The following is a 25429-nucleotide window of genomic DNA, read 5'->3' on the forward strand; positions in this document are numbered from 1 at the left end:
GGCCTATGGACCTAACCGATCTACACTGATGGACACGTGGGTAACTTGTGGGCTCTTATTCTACTTATTTTGATTGTGTGCTGATCGCCAAAGTCAACTGTCAAACAACGACGAGACTGCAAAAAACTGCCGAAAATTGCTACCATAAACATTTTCCTTATTTGATTTCTTCTGTACGTAGGTGATATCGATAGAAGTGGACGAACTTAACTTACTAGTCGCTTGTAAGAATCATGGATAAAACACCTAGTTAGCTTGGCACATAACACAGAGAGATCTGGGTCAAAATTGTGTCATTGGTGACAAGAAAATAACTTCGCAGAAATTTTCCGTTCGTTGTTTTCTCACTTTTGCACTGATCAATAAATAAGTGCATAATAGTATGCAAGGTCACGGACCCTTTACAGTGGTCTTAGGAATCATTCAAAAATATATTCAGTTATGATCTTTTTTTAGTAGAACTGGCCTCAGTGGTTCCCCCGCTTGACGTTTGGCAGCAGCCAATCAAATCTTGATCTTAAACTCAAATATTTATTTATTATTTTTTTGTTTGTAATAATTATACAGTATCCGTTATTACTATAGAAAAGCCGCACCTCACGCTTCAAAAGCCTTCCAGAGCCATACAAAGCCAATACGACTACGAGTGAGAGAAAGTTATTTAGTAAAACAAAAAAGTTTTAACACTTTAAGTAAAAACGAATAAAGTTTGTGTGTTCTACAAATTCTACAGACGAACGACATTCATAAAATGAATAAGGATGATCTATATTATTTATGTGATGTTGCTAATTGGTCCACCTACACCGTATAATGCTGCTAGTCCTGATTTAATCCAATTCGTTCTACGCCTTCATCAATCAATAGTAGTTTCCAAGCGATTTTTTTGTTACTAACAAACAAAAGTTAGATGTTATTCTGCGAAAGAACGTGTACTCGACAAACTGACTATGTACGAACGACTATGTACCATTATTTTAGTCACATCGAGTTCTCGATTTAAGTACTATATAGCACAGGCACTTCAAAACATCATGAACTTCATTCATTTGCATACGTATGAAGTTTGTGAATGTGTATACGAATCGAATTAGCATGAGCCGTTGACGACGATAAGTACAAGTTTATATAACAACTATTTTTCTCATTATATATTTTTTAGTCCATATAATAATAATCTGTATTATTATCAATAGAAGACACTCTTTGAAATACGGTTAACAGATGAGGATTTTTGCTTGGCGCATTACAATCTACACTTGAATTCAAATTCATGGTGAGTATATCACGGTGTAAAACATACAACTTATCGAAAAGTTTTACGTTCACATAACATTTTTTTCAAACGACAAGAACGGCTGCCGAAGAGGATTTACCACCCTTTCGCAATTTGTTTTAGTGATTGAAAATCTAACACTCGATAGAAACGCGTGCATATATATATATGTATTTCCAGCATTATAACAGGGTTACTGTGCATCTGCCCGGCTTACTAATTATGTACAAGTTGCCTTTGACCATTCCAGGCTCGACACTGCAGTGCGCTTATTCTAATGGTTCAGGCGTATCTTACATCAATGGCAGTTAACCCAGACTGGACGAGGATCGTAGGCCTGTTTTCAGTTGTTCGAATGAAAATTTAACTGGCAATTTTCACTCTGTGAAAAAGCGTTTAAGATGGCTACTTGTCGTGTTCCGACACCTGTAAGGACGAATGGCATAGACGCACGGAATTATTCCTCTCCCACATCGTAAGGCTTGCATGCCGAACAATGAGAAGAAAAAATATGCTGTAATGTTAGACAATTTCATTACGTATAACATAAACATGCAGTGTGTTGTTGTGAGCTTTGATGTAAGCGATCATACATAGTCCTACATCAACATATGTTTGACTAAATGAAATGTGTAAAAATCGAGTGAACGAGTTCGATTTTTGGCATAAATTCCTCACGGTCGGTTCGTTTACGGGAGAACATTGGGTGGCCCGAGCAGGATCGCTCTGCGGCGGAAAAGCAAATAATTACAGTTGCGCATCCATAATACGGGGCTGTGTATCTGCTTTATTCTAGGAGTTTATGATCACGATTTTAATGCAAGACATCTCGGACTGCAGTAGATGCCATCTTCGGAGATAGGGCCAGAATTTCTAACTAGAATAAGAACGTTAAATTTGTTTCTGTTACTAGGAACCGACCTCTTCTCCAAGACTGCCGACAGTGTGAATGTAGTACATATTTAAATTTCCCGCGATTCCTATGACATCAGCTGATGTATCGTTCTTCTCGATTCTGAAACTCCTGTTGTCTTCTTGTGAGGCCCGTGGTGTATACGTATCAGCCTTTGTACGAGCCAAGATGCTATGGCGGCCCGATCTACCCCGGATACCGAGATCTGTGCACCAAAGATGACGGGAGATGTTATTCTGTGTGCGGCCTGTAGTGTACTTCATCGCGGCGCATGTACGGGGAATGCAGGATTCTGGTGCAAATTTCTGGTGCAAGTTTCTGACGCAGGGCAGTGACTTCGTTAGGTTAAGCGGCCGTTCACTGGAATGCTAATCCGTTCGCACTCCTCCGAACTTCACGACTCGCGGTATACAAACGCTATTCGAATTATAGGGAAGGAAAAAACTTTGTTGGGCGGCGGGGGGAGGGGGGAGGGAGGGTGGTAAGGGGAAGGGGTCATGTTGGATGATTGCTATTAATAGACGATAGTTGAATTCTTATTGTAACTAAGCGCCTAACTGTAGCCGGCGATCTCTTTATCAGACTTTTTACGTTGAGTGCTTTAAGAGGCGTGCAAAATCAGCTTGTTTACGCCGTTGCGAGTTGCCCGTTTTAGATTCTATTGCCTGAAATAGAACGTCGAGTGTAATTAAAAAATTCGCCAAATTTCATTAATCAAATTTCTATATGTGTATATATATATATATGACAAGCGGTGCAGCGGCTCTTCATGACATGAGTATCATTACATAGAGGTGAATTAAATAGAAAAGGCAGTGTAATTTAGCTTTTCACAGAGTAGTTAGGACAAAGCTTCAGTAGCCTTAATTATTTCTAGACCCACTTGATATTGAGCATAGCAGGTCAAGAAAGGACGAAATTTAGTATTAACCCTATTAATGAGATTTACAAATCGTCATGATTCTCTCCGTAGCCAAATAGAAAATCGCTTAACATATATAGTATGATACTTATTTTATAAGATAGATAACTGTTATTTAAACAGTATAGTTCGTGTAACGGTTGAGCACGCGTAGATATAGCTGAAAGCAAAAAGGCCATTTCCGAACAGTGATGGACGCAACAGCTACAGTAGTTTACTTTCAATAGATGAGATTTCCGCATGCAGCCGAGCTCCCGATTCAGAAACATCAGTTTCTATAAAAGTTAAAGAAAATATCTGTCGGTGTAGCGGCTTAAGCCGATATAGCAATAGCGCCAAAGTAAAAGTCATCAATCCGATTCCTGTTGATACCATTAGAACAGAATAAATGCTGTTCTTGCAGTGTGACATAGATGATATAATAGGCGCATGATATAGCAAACAGTATTGCGCATATACATTATAACTGTTAGTTTCCAAAGATGCAAATTTTGCGTTCAAGCTACACTGACACAGATCTATTTTATTATTCAATTCAAATATTTACCAAATTTTGCTTGAGCAAAAGGCAGGCCAGTGATCCTGCTTTTAGCCTGGCGTCTCTTCGGAGTCAGGTCGAGTTAAGGTTCCTTGGACAAATTTGAAAATGCGATTTTAAAGCTATAGGGAAAATACCGCACCTGAGACTTGCTAAAATGAAATTTATAGATTGTTGCAATTTTTTTTGGCTTAAGTAAGCCGTCTAAAAAAGATCTTCATTCCTATTCCAATGAAATATATGAAATGTCTTGGATCATAAGTGTTACGTTATTGTTCTCAACGCAAATATATGGGGTCGGTATTGACTTGCTAAGATGATAGGCAAAGTTATAATATGACAGTATGAATGAAGTGTAACTGTTGCGTTTACAGCAGTCGGCCTATTTTCCAATGGATAAAAGCAGCCCGTACTAAACCTAAAGTCTGGCAAGAAGAATGGTTACTGCAGCGTTTAGAATTTTATAAATTAAAGTTAGAACAGCTAGGTCAGATTCGATGCTTTTTCATTTAGTATAATCCTCTAAACTTGATTTTGAGTGATTCGTACTTCACTGTTTTTTGTTGCTTTGTCCATTTATACAGGTGAACCCAGCAAAGGAGGCGACGGATTCTTACCTATAGAAACGACATGCCTGAACATGATTCGAACGGGTTTTCCTCGTTACAAAAAGTCGAACGTGACCTGCTTACGCGAACAAGTTGGACTGATGCTTGTACCGCCTACAGAGAAATACAAAATGGCAGAGCCGAAGGAAACCTAGCATCGCTATGGGTAAGGCAACACCTTCAAGATATCCTTTTTCGCCTAGGATGTACGATTCAAAAGCATCCTGGCAAAATTCTTTTTGTTGGACTGCTCACCTTGACAGTTCTTAGCGTCGGATTGAAATCCGTTGGGCTCGAGTATGAGTTGGACAAGGTTTGGACTGAGGAGGGTGGGCGTATTCAACGAGAGCTGAAGCAGCTGCAAGACCAACTCGAATTTTCGGCCTCAGGAAACGAACAAGTTATTATACAGACGGCAAGTTCAGGTGGGAACCTGCTTCATCACGAAGGGCTTCTCGCACACGTCGAGTTGTTACGGCAAGCTCTTCAGGTTGAAGTGGAGCTTTTCGATTACAAATGGGGCCTCGCAGATATTTGCGTAAAGCCCACTGCACCAAGTTTTGGGCCGAGTTTCGTCGATAAACTATTTGAAAATATAATGCCTTGCGAAATTGTGACTCCACTTAGCTGCTTCTGGGAAGGCTCGAAACTGACGAACCCATGGTACTCGATGAATTCGGACACTCTCGGAATCGAGAATCTTAGCTGGCTTAACCTCAACCCAGTTAATCTATCAAAAATCATGAAAAAGAGCATGAACGCTCCTGACTTCCCATTTGAACGTATGGATAATTTTATGTCCCGGGCAGGCATCACCACAGCATACCAAGAAAAACCGTGCCTTAATCCTTATGATGATTTGTGTCCCGATACCACCCCGAATAAGAAATCTCGTAGCCTACCAGATATTGGTGCGACTCTAACAGGAGGCTGTTATGGTTTCGCAAGTAAGTATATTCACTGGCCGGAAGCCTTAACCATTGGTGGCATTCAAAGAGATCGCTCAGGAGTAGTGGTCAGTGCTGCGGCATTGCGAACCATCGTGCAGATCATGGATAACAAGGAAATGTTTGAATTTCATCGGGACACACATTATTCGCACGATATTGGCTGGAGCATTGAAAGTGCGGGCAAAGTCATCGAAGCTTGGCAAAACCAGTTTAACAGTGAAATGAAACGTCTGTCAAACCTCTTACCCGAAGCTCAAACATACCGTTTCACTACGTTCACATTCAACGCCCTCACAAATGCCCTACACAGATTTACCATACCAGACGTTTATCATTTAGTCACAGGAAGTGTCGTCATTCTTGCGCACGAGTGCGCCGCAGTGGTTTTCGTGAAACAGTCAGGAGGTTGGTGGCGTCTCTATGTCGGTCTTTTCGGTGTTGTTCTCCATGGGTTCAGCATCTCGGCAGGACTCGGCCTGTGTGGTGTGCTGCAATTGGCCTTCAACGCGACAACGACGCGGGTTTTGCCATTTTTAGCGCTCAGCTTCGGGGGCAACAGTATGTTTTTATTAGTGCACACGCTGAATAGGATCATAACCAGCGGCGCGGTTCCCGTTGACCGGCAGATAGGCGAGTGTATGAAGCGTACGGGCATGGTAATCGTCATTTCGAATGCGTCGGTTATTCTGGCCTTCGCTGCTGCGTCCGTCATACCGATCTCAGCTTTGCGGCATTTTTCGTGGCAAGGTGCCATCGTTCATGCATGTTCAGCGACCTCAATTTTCTTTCTCTTTCCAGCGGCGTGTAGTATTGAACTCTACAGGAAGAGATCGCCGGTCCATCACGAACGGACTGCTCATTCAGCCCGACGACCAAGACCCGAAAGCAGTGCAGGTACAGCAGTTCCGGCTTATGAAACGCCGCAAGTGAGCGATCATTCTCGATTTGATAGCGTCCAAATACCGCGACACGAAATTGAACAAGTAAGGCGGGAGGAGTCTCCTTGTATTGTGAAAAGTAGATGCTGTAGATGGTCGCTGACTCAATTCGTTATAAAGGGCTACAACTTTTTGATCTTTCGTCCCGTAATGCGAAGTCTGCTAATTTTATCGCTTGTTGGTCTGCTAATGTTCGGATGCTGGGGAGTTTTTTATATAGAGAATGGTATCAAACTTACCGATGTCATCCCCGCTCATACTGAAGAATACGAGTACCTTCGCTATCACGAACGATATTTTGGAACCTACCGCATTTTCGCAATCACTCAAGCCGACTTTGATTACCCGTCCAATCAAAGTCTTCTGTACGAATATTATAACGCGCTGAAGAAGGTTAAGCAGATCGTTAAAAACGAACATGGTGATTTGCCGGGATTTTGGCTTACCTATTTCAGAAAGTGGCTTATCGAACTGCAGGAGTTATTTGACAAGGAATGGAAAAGTGGACACATAACAGCAGAGGGTTGGACTGCTAACGCATCACAAGATGGCATCCTAGCTTATAAACTGCTTGTACAAACGGGCCTTGCTGACACACCAGTGGATAAACAGCTTCTCCCTCGTAATAGACTTGTCGACTCTCAAGGGGTTATTAACCCCAAACCGTTCTACAACTACCTCACTGCATGGTATAACCATGACGCGCTCGGCTACACATTATCCCGTGGCTCACTTGTGCCTCAGCCGAGATACTGGCGCGACACAAGAACCACCACAAAAGACACCAAGGATCTCACAATTGCCAAGTCGTCTGCTATTGAATTCGCTCAGATGCCATTTTACTTACACGATCTCTGTTCAACTTCGACGATTACGGCTGCAGTCGCAAGAGTTCGATCGATCTCTGATAAGTTTCAGGAACGAGGCTTGCCCAATTTCCCCTCGGGCCTGCCGTTTATTTACTGGGAGCAGTATCTACATTTGCGCTTCTATTTAGCGTCCGCAGTTGCGTTTATCTTTGTGGCGATCTCCGTCGTCTTGGTGACGGTATTACTTAATGTCTGGACGACACTTCTTATCGTCCTCTTGCTGGGTGTTAGTCTTGTTCAAGTGTTTGGTGCAATGCATGCCCTGGGTATAGCATTGAACGCAGTTCCTGCAGTGCTAGCCGTCGTTAGTACCGGTCTAGGAATGGAGTCAATGCTTTGCCTGTGCGTCGGGTTCCTAACAGCGCTCGGCTCTACGAAAAAACACCGAACAACCATGGCACTAGAATACATGATTACTCCTTTAACATGTTCAACGATAAACAAGCTTATCAGCGTGATACTGCTGGCGTTTTCTGAATTCGATTTTGTCTCTACATACTTTTCGTGCCTGCTGTCCGCTATAGTCGCTATCTATGCGTATAACAGTTTTGTCGTGCTGCCCGTTCTCCTGAGCGTGATTGGCCCTTCATGCGAATTGGTCCCGCACAACAACCCGAACCAAATCGATACTCCCAGTATGCAATCATCGCCAGAGCTCGAGCTCCGAGCTTCCTCTCCGGCAACGCATTCCTTTCAACATCATTCAATCCTCGGTAGTAATTATCAGATTCATCCGGACAGGGGGTCCTCAGAAGTATGTCAACTTCCATACCCTCGACACTCATTATCGACGATATCCGAAGAAAGAACCTCGTGCAGGACGACATCTCCAGGCTCGGCGCTGACGCCAACAGGAGTTGTTATTTTGCCAGAAATCACTGTTGAAACAACTATTGTTAGGAGCTCATTACTAGGACAAGTAACTACGAGTTCGTCGGAATCGACGGATGGGGAGACCCAAAGCACCTCAGGGGCGTTCAGAGTACCACTTAATAAAGGCGACACTACAAAAGTGAAAACGAGGGCAAAAATGAAACTCAAACTCCCTGCGATGCAATAGCACAACTGAATTCTAGGCAAATACTTAATATCGGAGCGAGGTGTCACTTATCATTCATTCACTGCCGGTGTTAGTATGAATAGGTCAATAACTATCTTGGAATAATTTATAGATTTACACGACGTACGAAGTTCTTTTATTGTCGTCGTTAGCGTATAAATGGACTGGTTATTGAGCTGCATGCGGCCAGGGGAACTGTCTGCTTCGAATGTATGCAACTCGTATAACGAACATGAACCTCTGAAATTTTTGGTAATGAATTAGTTAAGCGGCAACGTTGCGTTTTACGTTAAACGGATATGCAGATTTCGTTGGAAAGGCGGCCACGGTTGACTTGTAATCTTGTTTAGACAGAGATTGAGAACTGTAGTCAAAGTTCAGTATAGTAAAGTTCAGAAGCGGTGTATTTCGGACCTGTGGTTCGTCGGCACTTCGGCGTTCCCAGGAAGCGGTCTACCTCGTTGCAAAAATCTTGCTTTGTGACATTCGTTAAAAATTTCGTTTAACAGACCGAGAACGTCACCAATGAGAATTCAGGCGTTAGTGAGCAGGGATCAGCGTTTGATGGAACCTCACTAATCAGTTGATATGAGCTTCATCTTCTGCCAAACATTGTATGCGAATATAGAATTGTATACATGTATAAAGAGTGCCACGATTCATTTACTCAATTGTGAACATCTACTGTAGATTGAAGGCGACTGATTAGCTGGTCAGCGAATGTACATTACTGTGACAGTGCGACACGTTTATTAACAGATCATAGGCAATATTTATTATATATATTTATTTATTTATTTATAATTTATTATTATTATTGTTAGAGTATTTACATTGGTTCATCCGAACTAAGCGTGCGTATGCAAAAGGCTGGCGAAACGTATTTCATATTGCTAATCTGTGGCATGGATTCAGAATCACTTATCAATATTATTAATAACTTTGATTTATATTAAATAATACGCGACATTATATTGTAATAATAAGTGTTAATTTCGTCTGCTAGCGGATCTGCCATAGTAATGATTTTCAACATATCCTTCTTAAGTTAGGCAGGCGTACGAATATTTGATTTGTGTATTCACAAAATCGACAAGCGTACAGTAGAAAAACATTTTCAAACTGAAATACAAGCTATCTTTAGTGAGCGAGCTTAATAAACGCCATGGACTGAAGCAGCAAGCTTGACTAGCCATCTATCATACATGAATCAAACTACTATCCGTATTTTGATACCTTTTGCTGGTTCCGTTAAATCAGCTTCGCAATACAAATAGCATGACGATCTCAGCTCCCGAACGCAAAGTACTGAGCAACGTTCTATCTTCAATTGGTAAGTTACAAAATCGAATCCTTTTTTTTTTTTTTTTTGTCATTATTTGACACCAACAAGAATGCTAGACAGCTTCACATTTTCCAAGCGTTTATCACGCCTGTTATGTTCACGACATATTTGTTGTATCATATTTTGTGAAAACTGTAAACAAATACGCTTGTACATAGTTAATACAGTAACTGGGTATTTTTTTTACCTTGAATAAAAAATATTTCAACTAAAGATAACACTCGTTGTATTAATTTAGCAACAATTTTTAGCAAATGATTCATAGAAAGCTATTAACAGTATAAAACTTATATCTTTAAGTATGCTGTAACAACATGCTGCAGCACGTTTTGTTTATGCTGTTGCACGGTTTGTTACCTTTATTATCGTCGTTAACTATTAGGCCAGTTTGTTATGTTATGTATACCGAAACTTACTTATGATTTGTTTAGCGACGCTTATTGTTTAGCAATAACTTAAACCCACTGAGTAAATAGAATAGACCTAATCTGCGATGATGTTGCTTTCCTAGTTTACAATATGACCAAATTTACCATTACATACATCCATTCTTCAAGTCGACGGCATTTCGGCTGTCACAAATAACGTGGCAGTTCTCAAAAAAATGCATTTGACTAGATTCTTTTATTGCTATACCGCCGTAGCTGCTCTTTACACCAAGTCTGTGCGCCGAAAACATGATGTTCGGTGCCCCAAAAGGCTCGCACCGAAGTGGAATTCGATGAAAATCAAATGAACAATTTCACCCAAACCCATAACTGGAAGAATAAAAATGGGACACAAGAGTCACAAAATCTTCGTGGAGAAGTACCCTGACCTACTTTCAGATGGTGTGGTCATATGTGTCTGATTCTTACACATTATTTTTTAAATAACACTTGCAAACTATTCGTTTGTGGGGTTTGTTAGCACGTAACTAGAGCAAGTTCAATGCGTGACCTTGGCTTTGATATGGAAATTGCCTTTGGGAAAACCTAAGCGTTCCTTTAGATTGTGCTATTACTGCTGCTGTTGCTCCTGATGTCATCCTATTTTTTAGCGTCGTTCTTCACGGTATGATTTTTTATGCCTTGCGGTTTTTGCATTCCGGCTGTAGGTGTAGCCATGATGAAGTTCCGTGCACACTCCTGGTATAAATCAGCGCATACCTCACCACGCAATCCTTGCATCGCAGCAGGCCAGTGTTTCGATGTCTTACTGAAGTGGGCTCGAATCGCCTTCAGAAACCCTACAAGCATTGATTAGACAGACAGATAGGACATTTGGCTCATTTAATTGTTCATAGTAAACAGCACGAAAAATTGAGATAAAAATCATATAGAGGGCATAAGGAGCGTGTCTCTTGGTACGAGGCGAAAGCATGCGCAAAAGTTATTGAGTTAACTAAAGAAGATAAAACTTAGCACTATTTTTGAAGTTTTATGTAATACAATTTTTAGATACTTAAAAAGAAATAACCCTGTTTTGTTGCAAAAAAAAATAGAAATAGCATGTATGCTCGATAGATACGGGGCGTTTATATATTTATATAAAAAAAAAACTGTGTTATTCGAAGATAAATTGATTTCGTTTTGATTTTATCACACATGTAATGCAACGAACGTTACAAACTGATCTGAACCTATACATAAATGAGCTTGGCAATTTTTTGATTGGGAACGCTCTCAATCCCAGAGAAGTTTTGCTGCTTGAAGAAGCAAATTAGGGAACTTTTTCTTAGGGATCCCAAAAAATTCGTGTATTGACGGTTAACGAATAGCAGGAGATGATTACTTTAGCAGAACACTTTTCTAATTTATATAAGGAACAAAAAGCTATTGATAGCAAGGTCGAACCAGTTTGTTGGCGAATTCATCTTCGTAGTTATGCGCCCCTACATATCATGCGCAAGCCTGTTTTATTGCACAAGTAGCACTAATCTAGGGTAACTGCAGCTGGCTTTCTGATTAGATTAAGAAGAACAAGGTTCCGAAGGTTTGCACTTGCTGAAGTTTTGTATAAGAGTAAGTTAAGCACACAAATAATTTATAATAGGCAAAAAATGTACATTTAGATATCATGGATGGCGTTAATCGGTCCACTCGAAAGATTAGTAAGCAGCTCTTCTTCCTCATCAATCATTTTGTTGTGTTCTTTAGCTTTATCCTATATAAATATTACAAACAACAGATAGCGCTACATATCAACGGCTCTATAGAACAACTAGAGTCCGTATAATAGTAGTCTAGCTTTCTACCTAAAATAATATAATTACACTTAAACAATTATTCGGTTTCATTACTTGCGGTGACAAAAAGAAAGTACGTCGGGGGCGCCATGGCACCCCTATTAACGTGTACGAGACTGTGCTAACATACCAGCCACTCGCTTGTTACGATGAAGAACATAGGCGCCAGCCTCGCAAGCCGCTTTTGCTTGGCAGTTTCTCGGAATGCGCGTGAACCGAAGAACAGTGTCAAGTATGTCCCAGTGGAGGAAACGCCCGATAAAGCTATTGCTCAATGACCTCTCGCTTATCTGAATCCGACATAAAGTTAAGTACTTGAAATTCATCGCTTTTAACGATAACTTGAGTGCAAAAATTTGAAACCACTTATACAGATTTGCTTAAATACATCATATTAAAGCTTTGACAATGCTGTGCTGTGTTGCTGGTGAGGCATAAAACAGCCAGGGACGCGTTAACCGCTACGATTGAAATATTTATTTAGGACCGACGTTTTGTTAATGTATATTTGAACACCTATGCCATATGCACACAGCTATAAAAAAAAAACTATATCTAGTTGATATGTACTGAAGTTATTAACATTAGCAGATGCGAAAACCCGCCAAAACTTTATGATTCAAAATATTCGGTATCTATGTAGATTCTTAGCTAGGTAAGCGCCGTATTGTACCAAAGAGGTCAAACATATCTTAGTTAAAGACACAAAAGCACTCTTTGTGACAACTTCCGCTCAATTTTTCTTTTATAAACTGCGGCAAATGTTTAATTGCTCCGAAGTAATGATTATATGATTATCTGTTCTTAAAGAAAAGAATCTGTCAGCATCCTCACCTCGACACTGCTCATAAATGGTCCAATCCATTTTACTAAGTGGTTCCCGAACTCGATGAGGGTTTCAATAACGCTAGCTAACACGGTGCCGACAAGATTTGGAAGGTAATCCTTCAGCTGTAAACCAAAACGCTTCGGTATAAATTGATCTAAATTTTGCATAAAAATCCCACTGTTAAAAACATATTTACCGCCGTAATTCTGATTACAGTGCACTCAAACGAAAACAACAAAGAATCTATCTATGTAAAATAAACATGAAAATTTTTTCTTTAAACGAGATTGTTTGCCAAATAAGTGACACTTATTTCGCCCAGCAGGCCCTCTCGCATACTAGGACCTCGTTAAATCAATCAAAAACATTAAATATAACGGGGCGTTATAAAAGAAAGTTATGATTGCTAAAAATATGGGCACAAAATTGTTGACTTCAAAATACGAGTCATTAAGTCCGCTAATTCCTGTGGTTCTTCATAGCTTTTTATTACAGTATATTATAATATAGTTCACACTTTTGATGTATCCTCACTCGGAAGTATAATTTATCCTAAAAGGACCCACTTTAGGTATAAGTAGTCACTATATTCATTTAAACATAATGATTCGATTATGCAACTTACAGTCGGCATAGCTCTGGAAACGACCAGCGGATGCATCACGATTTTTCCTATGTACGTCACTAGCACTTTCATCATATCAAATGTTTCGGTTGTCCGTTGTAGCATCGATTCGTAAACTTCCGAAGTCGTAGGGTCCGCTTTGGACGTCGGTACCACCGTTACAAGATTGAGCGATATCAACACAACTAAACAGTAATAAAACTTCATGGTCAATAGAACCTTTTGCATAGACGCTAGCTAAATGCAGAGTGCTTGGCCAGCGCTCAACGGACAACTGCTATCGTAACTTAAATTGAAACACAAGTCGAAGCGCCTCCCCAACTTCCAAGCCTGGGTCAAAAATGAATTGGCTTGTTTCAGCGATGCTAGTCACTTGGCAAGTGGAGTTTACCACACCCCGCGCCCATTCTTACAGAGCCTTGTTCAGATGCTTGAATTCGTAGTAAGAGACGAGAAGGACTGAGGTGTTCTACCAGCGTACAATTTGGGTCAAATCTACATTGAGCGCTCACAATCAGACGAAGAAGAAGAATTGCATTGTTTGAAGATGATTAATCACCGCCCTGCGACTCTTGAGCCCCTGGATACGACCGGAGTTAGGGTTTCATCCGAACCTTTTTTAACTCAGCCGGAGAGTCGCCCGTGCAACACTAAGGACACCATTGGAGCTATAGGGTTTTTGCCTCTTTGGTTTCTGCTTAGCGGTATGAGATTTACATCGCATTGTCGAGCAATAGACATTTAATCTTTGATTCTAACTGAGGGTTACTTTCGCCAAATCTATACCTACTTAAATTTGTTGGTGAACAAGGGGGTTGATAATAATGTTACTCAGTAACCAGAATAAGTTGCGCTGGTTCAAACAAAGAAAGGGAGGCCCTGAAACTGCTACGGTTAGGCCTAGTACTGGGAAATTTAAGAGGCTTGCTTTCGCACAACCCATTTCAAAAGTTGAAGCGGGGTTCGCAGACTCAAGAAATTTATCAGTTCTTTTGTTCATGCCACCTGCTCACAAGTCGCATATTGCAATTTGGAAATGCTTCACGGAACCAAAGATTGCTTTACCAGGCAAATTCTTTTAATTTGTATGCATAATTTTAATATACTTGGAATCGTATGATTATTTAAAAATCAAAGTAGTGAATTTTCAATGTTGGAAAGTAAGTGTGAAACCAGAGATACTATATGTACGTTTAAAATTATATGTATAGTTATAGCTGAATAAAAAAATATTTTTAGCATATCATTTTGGATTTTATATAACTTTTATTATCTACGCCTTTCACATAATATATATGTATATACAAGTTGATCATGAAAGTTTGGCTCGTTGGGTTAATTAGCCTGGCCAATCAGTTTTGTCATGCTTCCATCTGACTGACTCCACCATTGACTGAGGTCGCCTGCATATCTCTGAACAGCTGCTCGATAGCCATCTTAGACAAAAGAATCAGGAAATTCTGTTACTTTGCTTCTTAATCGGTGGTTGCTGTCGCCTTCGTCTTCGAAGTGCGGTTGTCATTATCGCTAGGATTAGTTAACTATACCCCTACCACAAAACAGTCGAGGACCATGTATTTAAAAAGGTTACATGGAATATATTTAGACGAACTATGTGAAAATAGGTATGACTGATAGCACAAACGTGTCTAAATACCGTGTTTAACGTCGCTTGAAACAGTACCATGATAATAAGGCTACTTAGCCGCATGTCATACTTTTCCTTACGTGTTTACAGATAAATATATTATCTTAGCCATATATACAAAACCACGTACTTAGTTCGATCTGTACGCTGAGGTGCTTTTCTACTTGAGTAAGCAAAATTGGAGAGTGTAGTATTAGTTATTAACTGTGACCCTATTTACTAGTCTAGCCAATGTCAATCCCACGCTGAGCTGATGTACGGCAATTATAGGTCCTTCACACGGAACGGAATTGCGGATAATCAATATCGAAAATTCACCGCCTAAAATCAGTATTAATCGGTGAACGCCTTCTCTATGGGCTCTGCGTAGCGATCCTATACAGTTACTATTTGTAAGCAAATTATAAACACTGGACTTGCGTTACTAGAGCGCAAGAGATAGTGGAAGAAGCGTTTTCTATTGCCAATTTCTTACAACGAATGAACATCTAGAAGCTCCGCTGACTTAGTCTCATCTCCAATATAGTTCATTAGCAAAATCAAATAAATAAAATAACTATCTTAGTAGTTATATCTTTAATCATTATGGATTCCCGATCGATTCTTTCGCATCGTCCCCATATTTTATTTACCTTTTTCAGTGCTTTCTTTTTTACTATAAGGAGATTTTGTAAACTATTATTTAAAAAATCGCAACACTGCCACAGTTTAATAAAATGAACAAGCATTTTCAAGGTTATTTATTATATTAAGTATACGTGCGAGAAGCTAGCTTCTTCTGCCCGAGCCGTTTGCGGCGCCAAATGCTGAGGTGCTAGTCGGATACAGTAGTATTATCGCTTCGTGTTGTATACTGCTGTCGTTTATATAGCAATTGGCACTGCTGTTGCCCTGTTTGGTCCAGTTCAACTTGTTATCTTCGCTATACCGACAATGGATGTTGAGCACCAATGAAGTTCTCCTGGCAGCTGGAGTATATTTTTTCGCAAGGCTCTCCTCGTAATCCGTTCATCATAGCTGGCCAGTGAAAGGATACATTGGCTAAATGCGAACGCATGGCATTTAGAAAGCCTGTGTTGAGAAGCGAAAACAAAAATGCAACTAATACATTTGCGATCTCCAGTAACGATAATTATTGTGACTAAGGACAGCTATGAGTTATGACAACTTATTAATTAGTAACTAGCAAGCAGTACCTGTGAGCTAATAATAACTCTATTTTTAAGTTATTCTTTCTGTATTCTATAGGACTAGTTTGAAATACAACAAATTTTGCTATTCTTTAATACCCTACCAACACTTTTTCGCCCTAAAATCCAGCGATATTTTGCTGGGTATTATATTTTCACAATGTTACTTTTTCAACGCCACTTCTGACAATATATGCGCTGCGGTTAGACTCATCTCTAATTTCAGTCGCACTAGCGAAGAAAGTAGCGGTCCCTCTGTCGATGCATTTCTTAACAGCTAACTTTTCTATTGATATCTGGGGATTCAAGAGCGCCGCATGCTAAAACTCAGAACTTAAGGGCACCAAATAATCAACGGTATCTTAATCCTGGCAGCCAAAATGGCGAAAATGTTTTGCTTCGATGATGCCCCTCTCGGCGCCATCTAAATTGGTGCCGGCTACAATCCGACCTTGTCAAAGGAGCAGATATTTGCTTCTTATACATTCTAAATTCTGCTAGATTCCCTTTGTTGCTCAGAAAGCAGTCAGCTATAGAGATTCTGATGTTTTTTATAAACGTCGTGCCTGACGTGCGCAACGATTATGTTACAGGGCGACCAGCTCAAGATGTGAGAGGTGCTACGGCCAGTTGACTTAGCCTCGGATCGCTGTCTCTTCCCACATCGACGTCTCCTACAATACTTCAGCTATACAGAAGGCGGATCTTTCAGTAAGTAGGCCAGTGGATCACCTGACTATCTTATAGCTAGAACACTCCCATTCGTGCCTTCACTAGTAGCAGTCAGAGCTCAGATGGACTCGTGTTTTGACCGAAGGCTCGGTGATAATATATCCATACAGACTGTCGAAGGCGTTCTCAAAATACGAAGTTAATTTCTTATTTAGCTGCCCCTGCTTTTTGGGGCGTGTTTGAATGGTTTCTTTCAACGCTAAAAACGTTTAATGCAACAGCATGCATTCACACTGTAGAACAACATATTAATGTGTTAAATACGTCGTAATTATTTACATAATTTTGTGAATGCACCGAGGAAAACGGTTTTAGAATTAGGAATTTTTTTAATTTAAAAAAAGCTAGCTTATGTGAATATCCTATAAGCTTGTCGTAAAATCATAATAAATGACAAATTTAAATTAATAATATGTCGACAAGACGGCTTTGTCGACTGAATTTTTCGCATGGTGTTTGATTTAGTTCTGTGATAAAATAAAGAGAGCTTTTTCTTTGTTTGTGAACGCCTCAATGAAGATCTTTTTTTTTACATATAAGTGTTGTCTAACTTACGTGCAACTCGATAATTTTGGTTTAATACGTAAGCACCGCATTCACAAGCAGCCTTCGGGCGGCAGCTTCTTCGAACGCGCATTAAACGGAGACCGCTACCCAGGACGTCCCATTGAAATAGGTTACCGAGGACACTTTCGCTTAAATAACGTCCGGTCATCTGTATGGTTAAATATTGATAATATCGCAATATTGTGTGATTATCTTACACATTTTTGGAGTTCTTAGTCCTATTCTAAAAAATCATTACTTACTATTTTTCGATATGTGAAGCAAGCCGAATTCTACTATACGCACACGCCTTTCAGACCTGATTAATGCGAGTCAAACGCTTCCTTATCACAAATACTTGTAAATTGCTTATTGATTTAATATTTGTTTTGAGAAAAAGAGCACATTAAATGACAATCGTGCTAAGAAAAGCAAATCGTATAAGGTCGACAACATTTCGGCACTTACTTCGATTGTTTCAGTGGATGGTTCCATCCACTTGAGTAGTCGCAGCCCGTAGTCGATAACCAATTCCAGGATATTCGTTAAAACACCACCCACTAGGTTTGGTAGGAAGCTCACCATCTGTGTTGCAATAGCACATGTTCGAAAGAATCACGACAAAACGATCTTTAGGGACTCAAGAAATTACTCGATTTCGAATTACTGACCAAACAAATTATTCAATACGCCTACAGGAAAAGAAGGAAAAGAACGACATAGCTAGCATCCACGCAATCAATTTGAATTTTCCAAACGCAAAAACTAGCTTAAATATTTTCCTGATAGCTGATATACGGGATTTGTTTAATGCATTAAAAGTTTTACCTAGCACATCTGATCTACTTAGCTACTTCTGACAATCGTTCACATACGAATTGCTTGATCAAATTTACAAATCGAAGCATTCCGTGTTACGTACATTTTGTATAGATAAGATCCACTGCTTCACCAACAATATGATTTAGTTGAAAATAGAGTGGAAACATGTTAAGCTGAAGAGTATGAACCCCCATTTGTAGGAATTTTCTAGACGTTGGCGATGAGATACAATATTTATAAGAATCTTCTGTTTTTAAATTCTTTCTTGTTTTAATATGTACGAAATGTTTCGTATACAGACATTTCCATCGGTTTAGAATCTTTGTTATATATACATAAAACAGCTAATATATATCAGAAAATGTTTCGGCTTAACGGGACTTTTCCATGAAACGAAATAACGTAGACAGAGACGTGTTATCGAAATGGGTGAACGACCCATCGGAGAGGTGAAAAGAATCAACTGGCGCATATTATTCCTTGACATGGATGGCGCGTCAGGCTGTTCCTCGATGGCAGGGAGCATATTCTTCTTTTCTGGAAATTCAGCGACTTTTTTTACAACGGTACGAACCCTCTTTCGAGCAAGCAAACAAAAGTTCCATTTTCAATTCAATGGCCAATCAAAATAGTCAAACCTAGTTACTTAGCAGCAGCCCTAGCGTCCAGGAACGAAAAAAAAAAAAGAAAATTCTCTACAACCGTATTAGCCATGTAGAAGAAACGATCATCCGACCTGTGACTTAGTAGTTATATTTTCATAAAATATCATTAACCATTTTGCAATTGATGCACCACCAGAAAATCTGAAAAAACACTGGAAAAATATACATACATTCGGCATCGCTTTTGCAAGCACCGTGGGTGAGAAGATAGCCTCCCAGAATTGTTCTCGGAGAGCCGACAAGACTCCGATGAAGTCTTTGAAATCCTGTGCTAGTGAATTCTCTCGTCCAGACGCTTCTCGCGCTGTTGAGGTCAAACTTGCGGTTTGTAGTCCATCAGAGATTTCCAGAGTTTGGCAATACGGGATGCATGCAAACCAGTTTATCGAACATAAAATCACTAACAGAGACGAGAACTTCAACCATAACGGGCTGCCATGCCGAGAAAATCCACGATACATTTTTACAATCGCCTTTTACTTCAAAGTACTGCTCGGCCCGCACAGAATATACAACAATGTTTCAAGCCGCGCCCGATGCGTTCTCAGCCGAAGTTCTCTTCTCAAGTTTATCTTGCCAATATTCTACAGTGCTCATGTATTACGGTGCGCGTTCGGTACAAGTGTAACAATGTGTTAAGAGCACATTGCGCGCACAGCTCGCAGATGGCACCGCCTCAGATTCGTTCGCAGTTTAGATGCTGGCATAAATGTGGGAATTAAAACACGAAACACGAGAGTTCAACTCTAGGAAAACACATCGAACACATTCGGTATTAAAAAACACATTTTCTGATTCATTAGGCAAACTGTGAAGTTTAACTGGCAAGCAAGTGAAGAACGGTGCGTTGTTATAGCTTTTTCGTTATCATGTCTAATGCTGTGGTTGTCACCTCAGCTATGTACACATTTGTTATTAATAACGGCAGTAGCTGAATGATCAGGATGACAGCGGCTAATCGCAAACGACACTACCATGAATACCAGCTAATACATGGAACCTTATTTTACATCTCCTCTGCCCCAGTCGGCACTGCCTGTTCTGCATCCACTGACTCGTGTTGTGACCCAGTCGCTGCCGTTTTACTGGCACGTATCTAGATACTAGGCCGTTTCGCTTTACGTGAGAGTGACTACCATTGCTCTACGCCAGCAGTCCACTGCCACTGGTGTGAGTACGTTCGCCTTTCTTCTTTAAGCCGGGTTGCTCTGGGATGTTGTTCGAAATGGTGAAGTCGGCCTGCTTGTACTTGGCACTCGCGGCCGACGCCGGTCAGGGCGATTACCATTGGTTCGTACCGCGCACGAAGTTCTGAAAGTGAGGCTTTGAAGAAGGCGGCGACAGAAGAAGGGCGAGAGAAAAAATACGATGAACATATCGACTAGTATTACTGCTTAACGAATCCGGCAGTGTACGGGAGAGCGTGAGGAAAAATTGTAAATTGGTAACTGTTATTTATTAGCGATCTCGTTACAAACAGTGCTAAGAAATAAATGATTATTGCTTTGTTTGTAAATGTGGAAGCCTTTCAGCGGTTCCATGGGAACATGTTAGTCATAGTACAGTAGAGGCCATGGAATACTGTGCATGCATTTATCTTATTTAATATTTATCTTCACTAAATCATCGAAGCGGCATGTAAAAGAATATGTATATATTTTTCGGTGTGTCAAATGGGTTGCGCAAAAGAGAGGAACATAATTTTCATTATGATGCATACAGCATTTAGCTGCGAGCAAGATTCGGAGAAAAGGATCATCAAAAAAATATCTTACTATTGCAACTAAAACAGATTATATATGGAACAATGAAGTTTATAGGTGGAGCCAAGAAACAAACGCAATCGACGAAAGGATTGACAAAAGATGGCTGACAAGTACAACGGAGCTCTCTTGCGTTGTTCGTGAACAGCTTCTAGTTCCTGCAAGATTCGATGCAGTGCACGATGTTTTCATTTGTCTAAAATTAATTCGATAAATGAAAGCAGCTATAGCAAGACGAGATGTGAAGTCGGCTTAAATAGGGCAGCAAAAAGCGTCTGAAGAAAGGCGTCTTGGCGAAATTATCTTAGATAATAATCTCCCCTTTTGTTTGTAGAGAATCGTTTTTTGTACGAATCAACGTCGTATGACGATTCGAGTGGCGCAATACCTTTGCATCTGGTCGCATGCCTTGCATGATTTAACTCTATTAATAATAATGAATTGATGAAGCCGACTGAGGAGGCGGAAAAAATGATGAATTAATAATGGAGTACAGTGAGGAAGCGGAAAAAAATTCTCTCGAGTAATCATTCTGGTGGAGAAACAATTGTTTCTGGTGGAGTAACAGTTAATCGTTAGGCAGCAGAAACATACCTATTAAATGTGAAAGATACCTCAACCAGAAGCAATGAAAGATAACTCAGAAGCAACGCAAAGCAATGAAAGATAACTCAGAAGCAACGCAAGATAACTCAACCACGCAAGATAACTCAACCAGAAGCAACGATTGACAACGACTCTCGACGTACTGTGCAAAAATAATTTATTCACAAAAACATGACAAATCGCAAAAAAGCTATTGACAACCTATATTCGCTTTTTATTATCCTGCTTTAAAGTGGTATGAAGAAAAATTTATTCTATAATTCCGGAGCTGCTCGGAGTTCCCTCTGTGGTAACAGTTGTTATTCCCGCTTGCTGTAGGTCGTGTTGTGAATCGAATTTGCTTACGACATCCAAATGAACGGGAAACTCACGATCACTCGTCTGGGGTTCCTCTACACTGGGTCCGTCAGCATCGCCTATTACCTCATTTGTTCTATCAATTTGATTCACGTCTAATACCGTATGCGTACAGCATGCACGCAGTAGCAATGGACTCATGGAAGGTTCTGGAAGATCAAATTCATCGTCGTCCGAAAACTCATCTGCACCGTCATTGGCGGCACCGCCTTCAGGATTTTCACTTTCATCTTGGACAAGCTTTGTCATAATCGGTTTAGCAACGTGCTCAAAGTCTCTTCGATATTCATCATACTCCTCCTTTTCAGTTGATCGGCTGTGCTCGAGCCATTCGGATACATCAAACAGCTTCTCTTCCAGCAGCTTTCGATCCGTTTCAGGTATCCTATGAGCGTAAGAGCCCCCAAGCACTCCCCGTACAGCCGAGCAATAGCTCTTAAGGTCGTTTTTTGCAGCAATACAAGCTTTCCTTTTTCGGTCCTCATTTTTGAACTGAGCGCTTTCTTCTACCATACGTTCTATTTCTTCTAATGACAAACGTCCCTTTTCGTTAGTGATGGTAATCTTATTTTCTGTTCCGGTGGACTTGTCGACAGCTGAGACGTTGAGGATTCCATCAGCGTCGATATCGAAGGTCACTTCTACTTTGACCATCTCAGCTGGGACAGGCGGAAGGCCAACGAGGTCGAACTCACCCAGCAGATTGTTGTCTTCGACCATCGCACGTTCCCCCTCAAACACCCTAATATTAACCTCTGTCTGATTGTCGTCACATGTAGTAAATACCTCGGTCCGTCGCGTTGGAATGGAGGAGTTACGTTTGATAAGCGTCGCCATTTCACCACCATCCACTTCTAGGCCAAGTGATAACGGCACAACATCTAGCAGCAGCATGTCTTTCAAGACGTCCGAGTGGTCGCCATTGAGAATTGCCGCCTGTACAGCTGCCCCATAAGCGATAGCTTCGTCGGGATTAATAGACCTATTTAACTTCTTACCGCTAAAGAATTCTTCGAGAAGCTTCTGAACACGAGGAATTCGAGTCGATCCACCCACAACAACGACATCATGAATATCCGTCTTTTTCATGTTTGCATCATTTAGAGCCTTCTCTACTAATGTGATCGTTTTACCGAACAAGTCGCCACAAAGCTCCTCAAAGCGGGTCCTGGTAATAGCCGAATAGAAGTCGATTCTATCGTGCAGCGAATCGAGTTCAATCGATGCCTGTGTCGCCGATGAGAGCGTTCGTTTTGCGCGTTCACAAACCGTACGCAGGCGTCGCATAGCTCGCTTATTTGTAGTAAGATCTTTCTGGAATCTTTGCTGGAATTCGTTGACAAAGTGGCTGATCAATCGGCTGTCGAAATCTTCGCCTCCTAAATGAGTATCACCTGCTGTCGACTTGACTTCGAAAAGGCCATCTTCGATTGATAGAATCGACACATCGAAAGTGCCTCCACCTAAATCGAAAATTAGCACATTGCATTCCTTCTTAATGTTTCCAGAAGCGTCTCTATCGAGTCCATACGCGATCGCTGCAGCCGTAGGTTCATTAATGATTCTAAGTACGTTTAGTCCAGCAATGGTTCCAGCATCTTTTGTTGCTTGCCTCTGTGAATCGTTGAAGTAAGCCGGCACAGTTATAACGGCACTTTCTATCGTGGTCCCCAAATAGGCCTCCGCAATCTCCTTCATCTTCTGGAGTATCATGGACGAAATTTGCTCAGGAAAGAAGGTTCTCACCTCGCCCTTATATTGCACTTTGATTAAAAGACGCCCATCCCCGTTGGCAACTTCGAAAGGCCAGTGCTTCATGTCATGTTGAACTGATGGATCGTCGATTCGTCGGCCAATGAGTCGCTTCGCGTCGAAAACCGTGTTCTCCGGATTCAGGGCTACTTGATTCTTCGCCGTATCACCAATAATCCTTTCAGCATCCGTAAAGCCAACGTACGATGCCGTTGTTCGGTTTCCGTGCTCGTTAGCGATGATTTCAACCTTGCCATAGCGGAAAACGGCCACACACGAATAGGTCGTGCCAAGATCTATACCAATCGCTAACCTCTGAGAAAACTTTTTTTCTTCAGGAAGTTGATCTGCTTTAAAGTCACGTAAAGAGTTGACATCCTTCGCCAATAGTAGAGGGTAAGGCGAAAGCGCCTCTGTGTTAAATGGATTCTTAGCAGCTGGCAAAGGCCGTATGCTTTGCGCAGACTTCGCAACTGATGACGACAGTTCTTCTGCCGATGGAGGGACTACAGGTGAAGAGATCGTAGCCGGTGAGCCCATTATTAGATCTAAGAAAGGTAAACGCGTCTGGCAACTCCAATAAACTTGAATGAAATGTATGTGAAATCTTAAAGTGCAGTAAAGCAAGCGCCTCGTTATCCATTCGCTACCGCTGCTGCAAGCCTATGTCGACAAACCGCTTGGACTCATAATGAGTGAGTGTCACCTATGTATAATGATATCATCCGTGTCAGCTCATTAGCTACATACATGTAATGATAAGAGCGATTCTGAAAAAAACGAATGCCTAGAAATTTTTGCTGCGATTGAAACCTTTTAAGGCTAATAACACCGTGGTGCAACTTATATTCGATGACACAAACGAAACAATTTCGAATACTACTTTCACTCATTTGCAGGCTAAAATAAACGCGATAAAAAAGCAAAGTGTAAAGGTGCTGCTTTAGATAACTTTGCGAGCATGCTTTTCGTGCCTTAGGTTCGAAGAAATCAAGAATGTATGACATATCTTAGAACGCCTAAGCCTGCACGAGATTAGTAGGCTGCTTGTCAGACCTGTTTGCTAAATAGTTTTACGCAACTTAGATTACGGTAACATCACTTTTCATTTATGTGCTATAATATTATATATTATTATAATACAAACAGCTGAACTCCCATCGTAGGTGTCCAAAATTACCATTTTTCTAGCCAAAAGACTGCTAATAATGATGAGCTGTTATTCCTAAATTTCAATAATTACTATTTTCAATTAACTCTATGCTTTAAGAAAAAGAAACAATCAGAAAGTTATGATCCATCAAAGAGTACACACTTTTTGGCATATCTGGTAAAATTAACCATAATTTTCTTACTGTTACACACGACTTGCTCTTGGACCGTATCGGTTATTAGTGTGACTATTGATAATGGAGTGTGGCTTTGATAATGCTGCTGCTCGTCTCATGATCCCGTGAATGATAGAAAACTAAAAATATGCTTTACACTTAGTTTTTTTTTTAATAATACGCAAGCGATTTAGACTACGCAACTGATACAGTTATAAAAATCGACTTCGTACCTTTTAAAGCGGCTGTAATAATCGATCGCCAAAAAAGTACAATATTATATCCTTACGGTCTACAAAACAAAACGTACAGAGGTTTTAATATTAAAAATTCCACTTCTTTATAAAGTATGGATATATGAGAAGCTTGAGGCTCAGTGATACAAGACTGTGTGATAAACCGATGTAAAGCGACTGGTTTGAATAATATTGACTATGCGAGGCAGAGCAACCCTTGTCAGCTTAAATGAATACCTAATCATTCTCGTTCTACTTTAACTGAAAAATGATTAACCGAATAGGCCTTCAATGCATCCCTTAGTATGCCAATTTCAGAAAGATATTTTTCATCTTTCTGACAAACAATTTATCTTGTAAGTCGTATTCCAGAGAACACCATTTTTCTTTTTCTGGTAAAATATTTCCTGAGATAGCTATAATCCTCATGAGGTTCAGTGCATTGCCTGTCCCCGAATTTTTTTTCACAATCCCATATAGTAGCTAATGTGACAAGGATACCCTTTACTCAGTCAATAGATGAACTTGTTGTGTATACATGCGCATGCCAGAAAGCCTAATACTCGCGTGCGCGTACCGTCACCCAGCTGTTTGAGTCGCCGCTGCACTGAATTAACCAGCCCTTTGCGTACCACAAAAGTAACTTCAACATCCTCCGTACACGAGGTGCCACGCTACGGCATA

The 25429-nt window shown here is 40.6% G+C and overlaps 3 protein-coding genes, 1 long non-coding RNA gene and 1 pseudogene across 5 annotated transcripts; 1 reads left to right on the plus strand and 4 right to left on the minus strand.

The window, feature by feature from the left end:
• Nucleotides 1–295: 295 nt before the first annotated feature.
• LOC147758288 (uncharacterized) lies at nt 296–2452 on the minus strand. The gene is made up of 2 exons (XR_015318761.1): nt 2198–2452; nt 296–1702 (listed from the first exon to the last, which is right to left on the minus strand). It is a non-coding gene; the product is annotated as an uncharacterized LOC147758288 (long non-coding RNA).
• LOC111242949 (protein patched pseudogene) lies at nt 2269–9637 on the plus strand (annotated as a pseudogene). Its single transcript, XR_015318688.1, has 2 exons — nt 2269–2595; nt 4234–9637. The product of XR_015318688.1 is annotated as a protein patched pseudogene (transcript).
• Nucleotides 8847–15322, minus strand: LOC111252997 (uncharacterized). Its single transcript, XM_022811752.2, has 4 exons — nt 13101–15322; nt 12481–12597; nt 11777–11936; nt 8847–10647 (listed from the first exon to the last, which is right to left on the minus strand). The coding sequence occupies exons 1-4, from the start codon at nt 13326–13328 to the stop codon at nt 10448–10450; spliced, it is 705 nt and encodes a 234-aa protein (XP_022667487.2). The 5' UTR covers nt 13329–15322; the 3' UTR covers nt 8847–10447.
• A 133-nt stretch (nt 15323–15455) lies between these two features.
• LOC111252954 (uncharacterized) lies at nt 15456–21076 on the minus strand. Its single transcript, XM_022811655.2, has 4 exons — nt 18874–21076; nt 17685–17801; nt 17226–17385; nt 15456–15819 (listed from the first exon to the last, which is right to left on the minus strand). Exons 1-4 carry the CDS (start codon nt 19162–19164, stop codon nt 15671–15673), a joined length of 717 nt encoding a protein of 238 aa, XP_022667390.2. The 5' UTR covers nt 19165–21076; the 3' UTR covers nt 15456–15670.
• A 136-nt stretch (nt 21077–21212) lies between these two features.
• Nucleotides 21213–25381, minus strand: LOC147758289 (heat shock 70 kDa protein homolog). Its single transcript, XM_086976919.1, has one exon. The coding sequence runs from the start codon at nt 23719–23721 to the stop codon at nt 21322–21324; it is 2400 nt and encodes a 799-aa protein (XP_086833045.1). The 5' UTR covers nt 23722–25381; the 3' UTR covers nt 21213–21321.
• Between the last annotated feature and the right edge of the window lie 48 nt (nt 25382–25429).

This window comes from Varroa destructor, unplaced genomic scaffold (genome assembly GCF_002443255.2).
Source record: "Varroa destructor unplaced genomic scaffold, Vdes_3.0 BEIS01000001.1, whole genome shotgun sequence".
NCBI lineage: Eukaryota > Metazoa > Arthropoda > Arachnida > Mesostigmata > Varroidae > Varroa > Varroa destructor.

Excerpts from the sequence above, each read along its gene's own strand:
- LOC111252997 (XM_022811752.2), bottom strand. The coding sequence starts at position 13,328 with ATGCAAAAGGTTCTATTGACCATGAAGTTTTATTACTGTTTAGTTGTG. Across the intron at positions 11,937-12,480 it reads CATTTATGAGCAGTGTCGAG|ATAAGCGAGAGGTCATTGAG; the intron begins GTGAGGATGCTG and ends TGTCGGATTCAG. Across the intron at positions 10,648-11,776 it reads TCGTAACAAGCGAGTGGCTG|GGTTTCTGAAGGCGATTCGA; the intron begins GTATGTTAGCAC and ends CAATGCTTGTAG.
- LOC111252954 (XM_022811655.2), bottom strand. The coding sequence starts at position 19,164 with ATGTATCGTGGATTTTCTCGGCATGGCAGCCCGTTATGGTTGAAGTTC. Across the intron at positions 17,802-18,873 it reads TTGCAAAAGCGATGCCGAAT|ATGGTGAGCTTCCTACCAAA; the intron begins GTATGTATATTT and ends ATTGCAACACAG. Across the intron at positions 17,386-17,684 it reads CATCCACTGAAACAATCGAA|ATGACCGGACGTTATTTAAG; the intron begins GTAAGTGCCGAA and ends TTAACCATACAG.
- LOC147758289 (XM_086976919.1), bottom strand. The coding sequence starts at position 23,721 with ATGGGCTCACCGGCTACGATCTCTTCACCTGTAGTCCCTCCATCGGCA.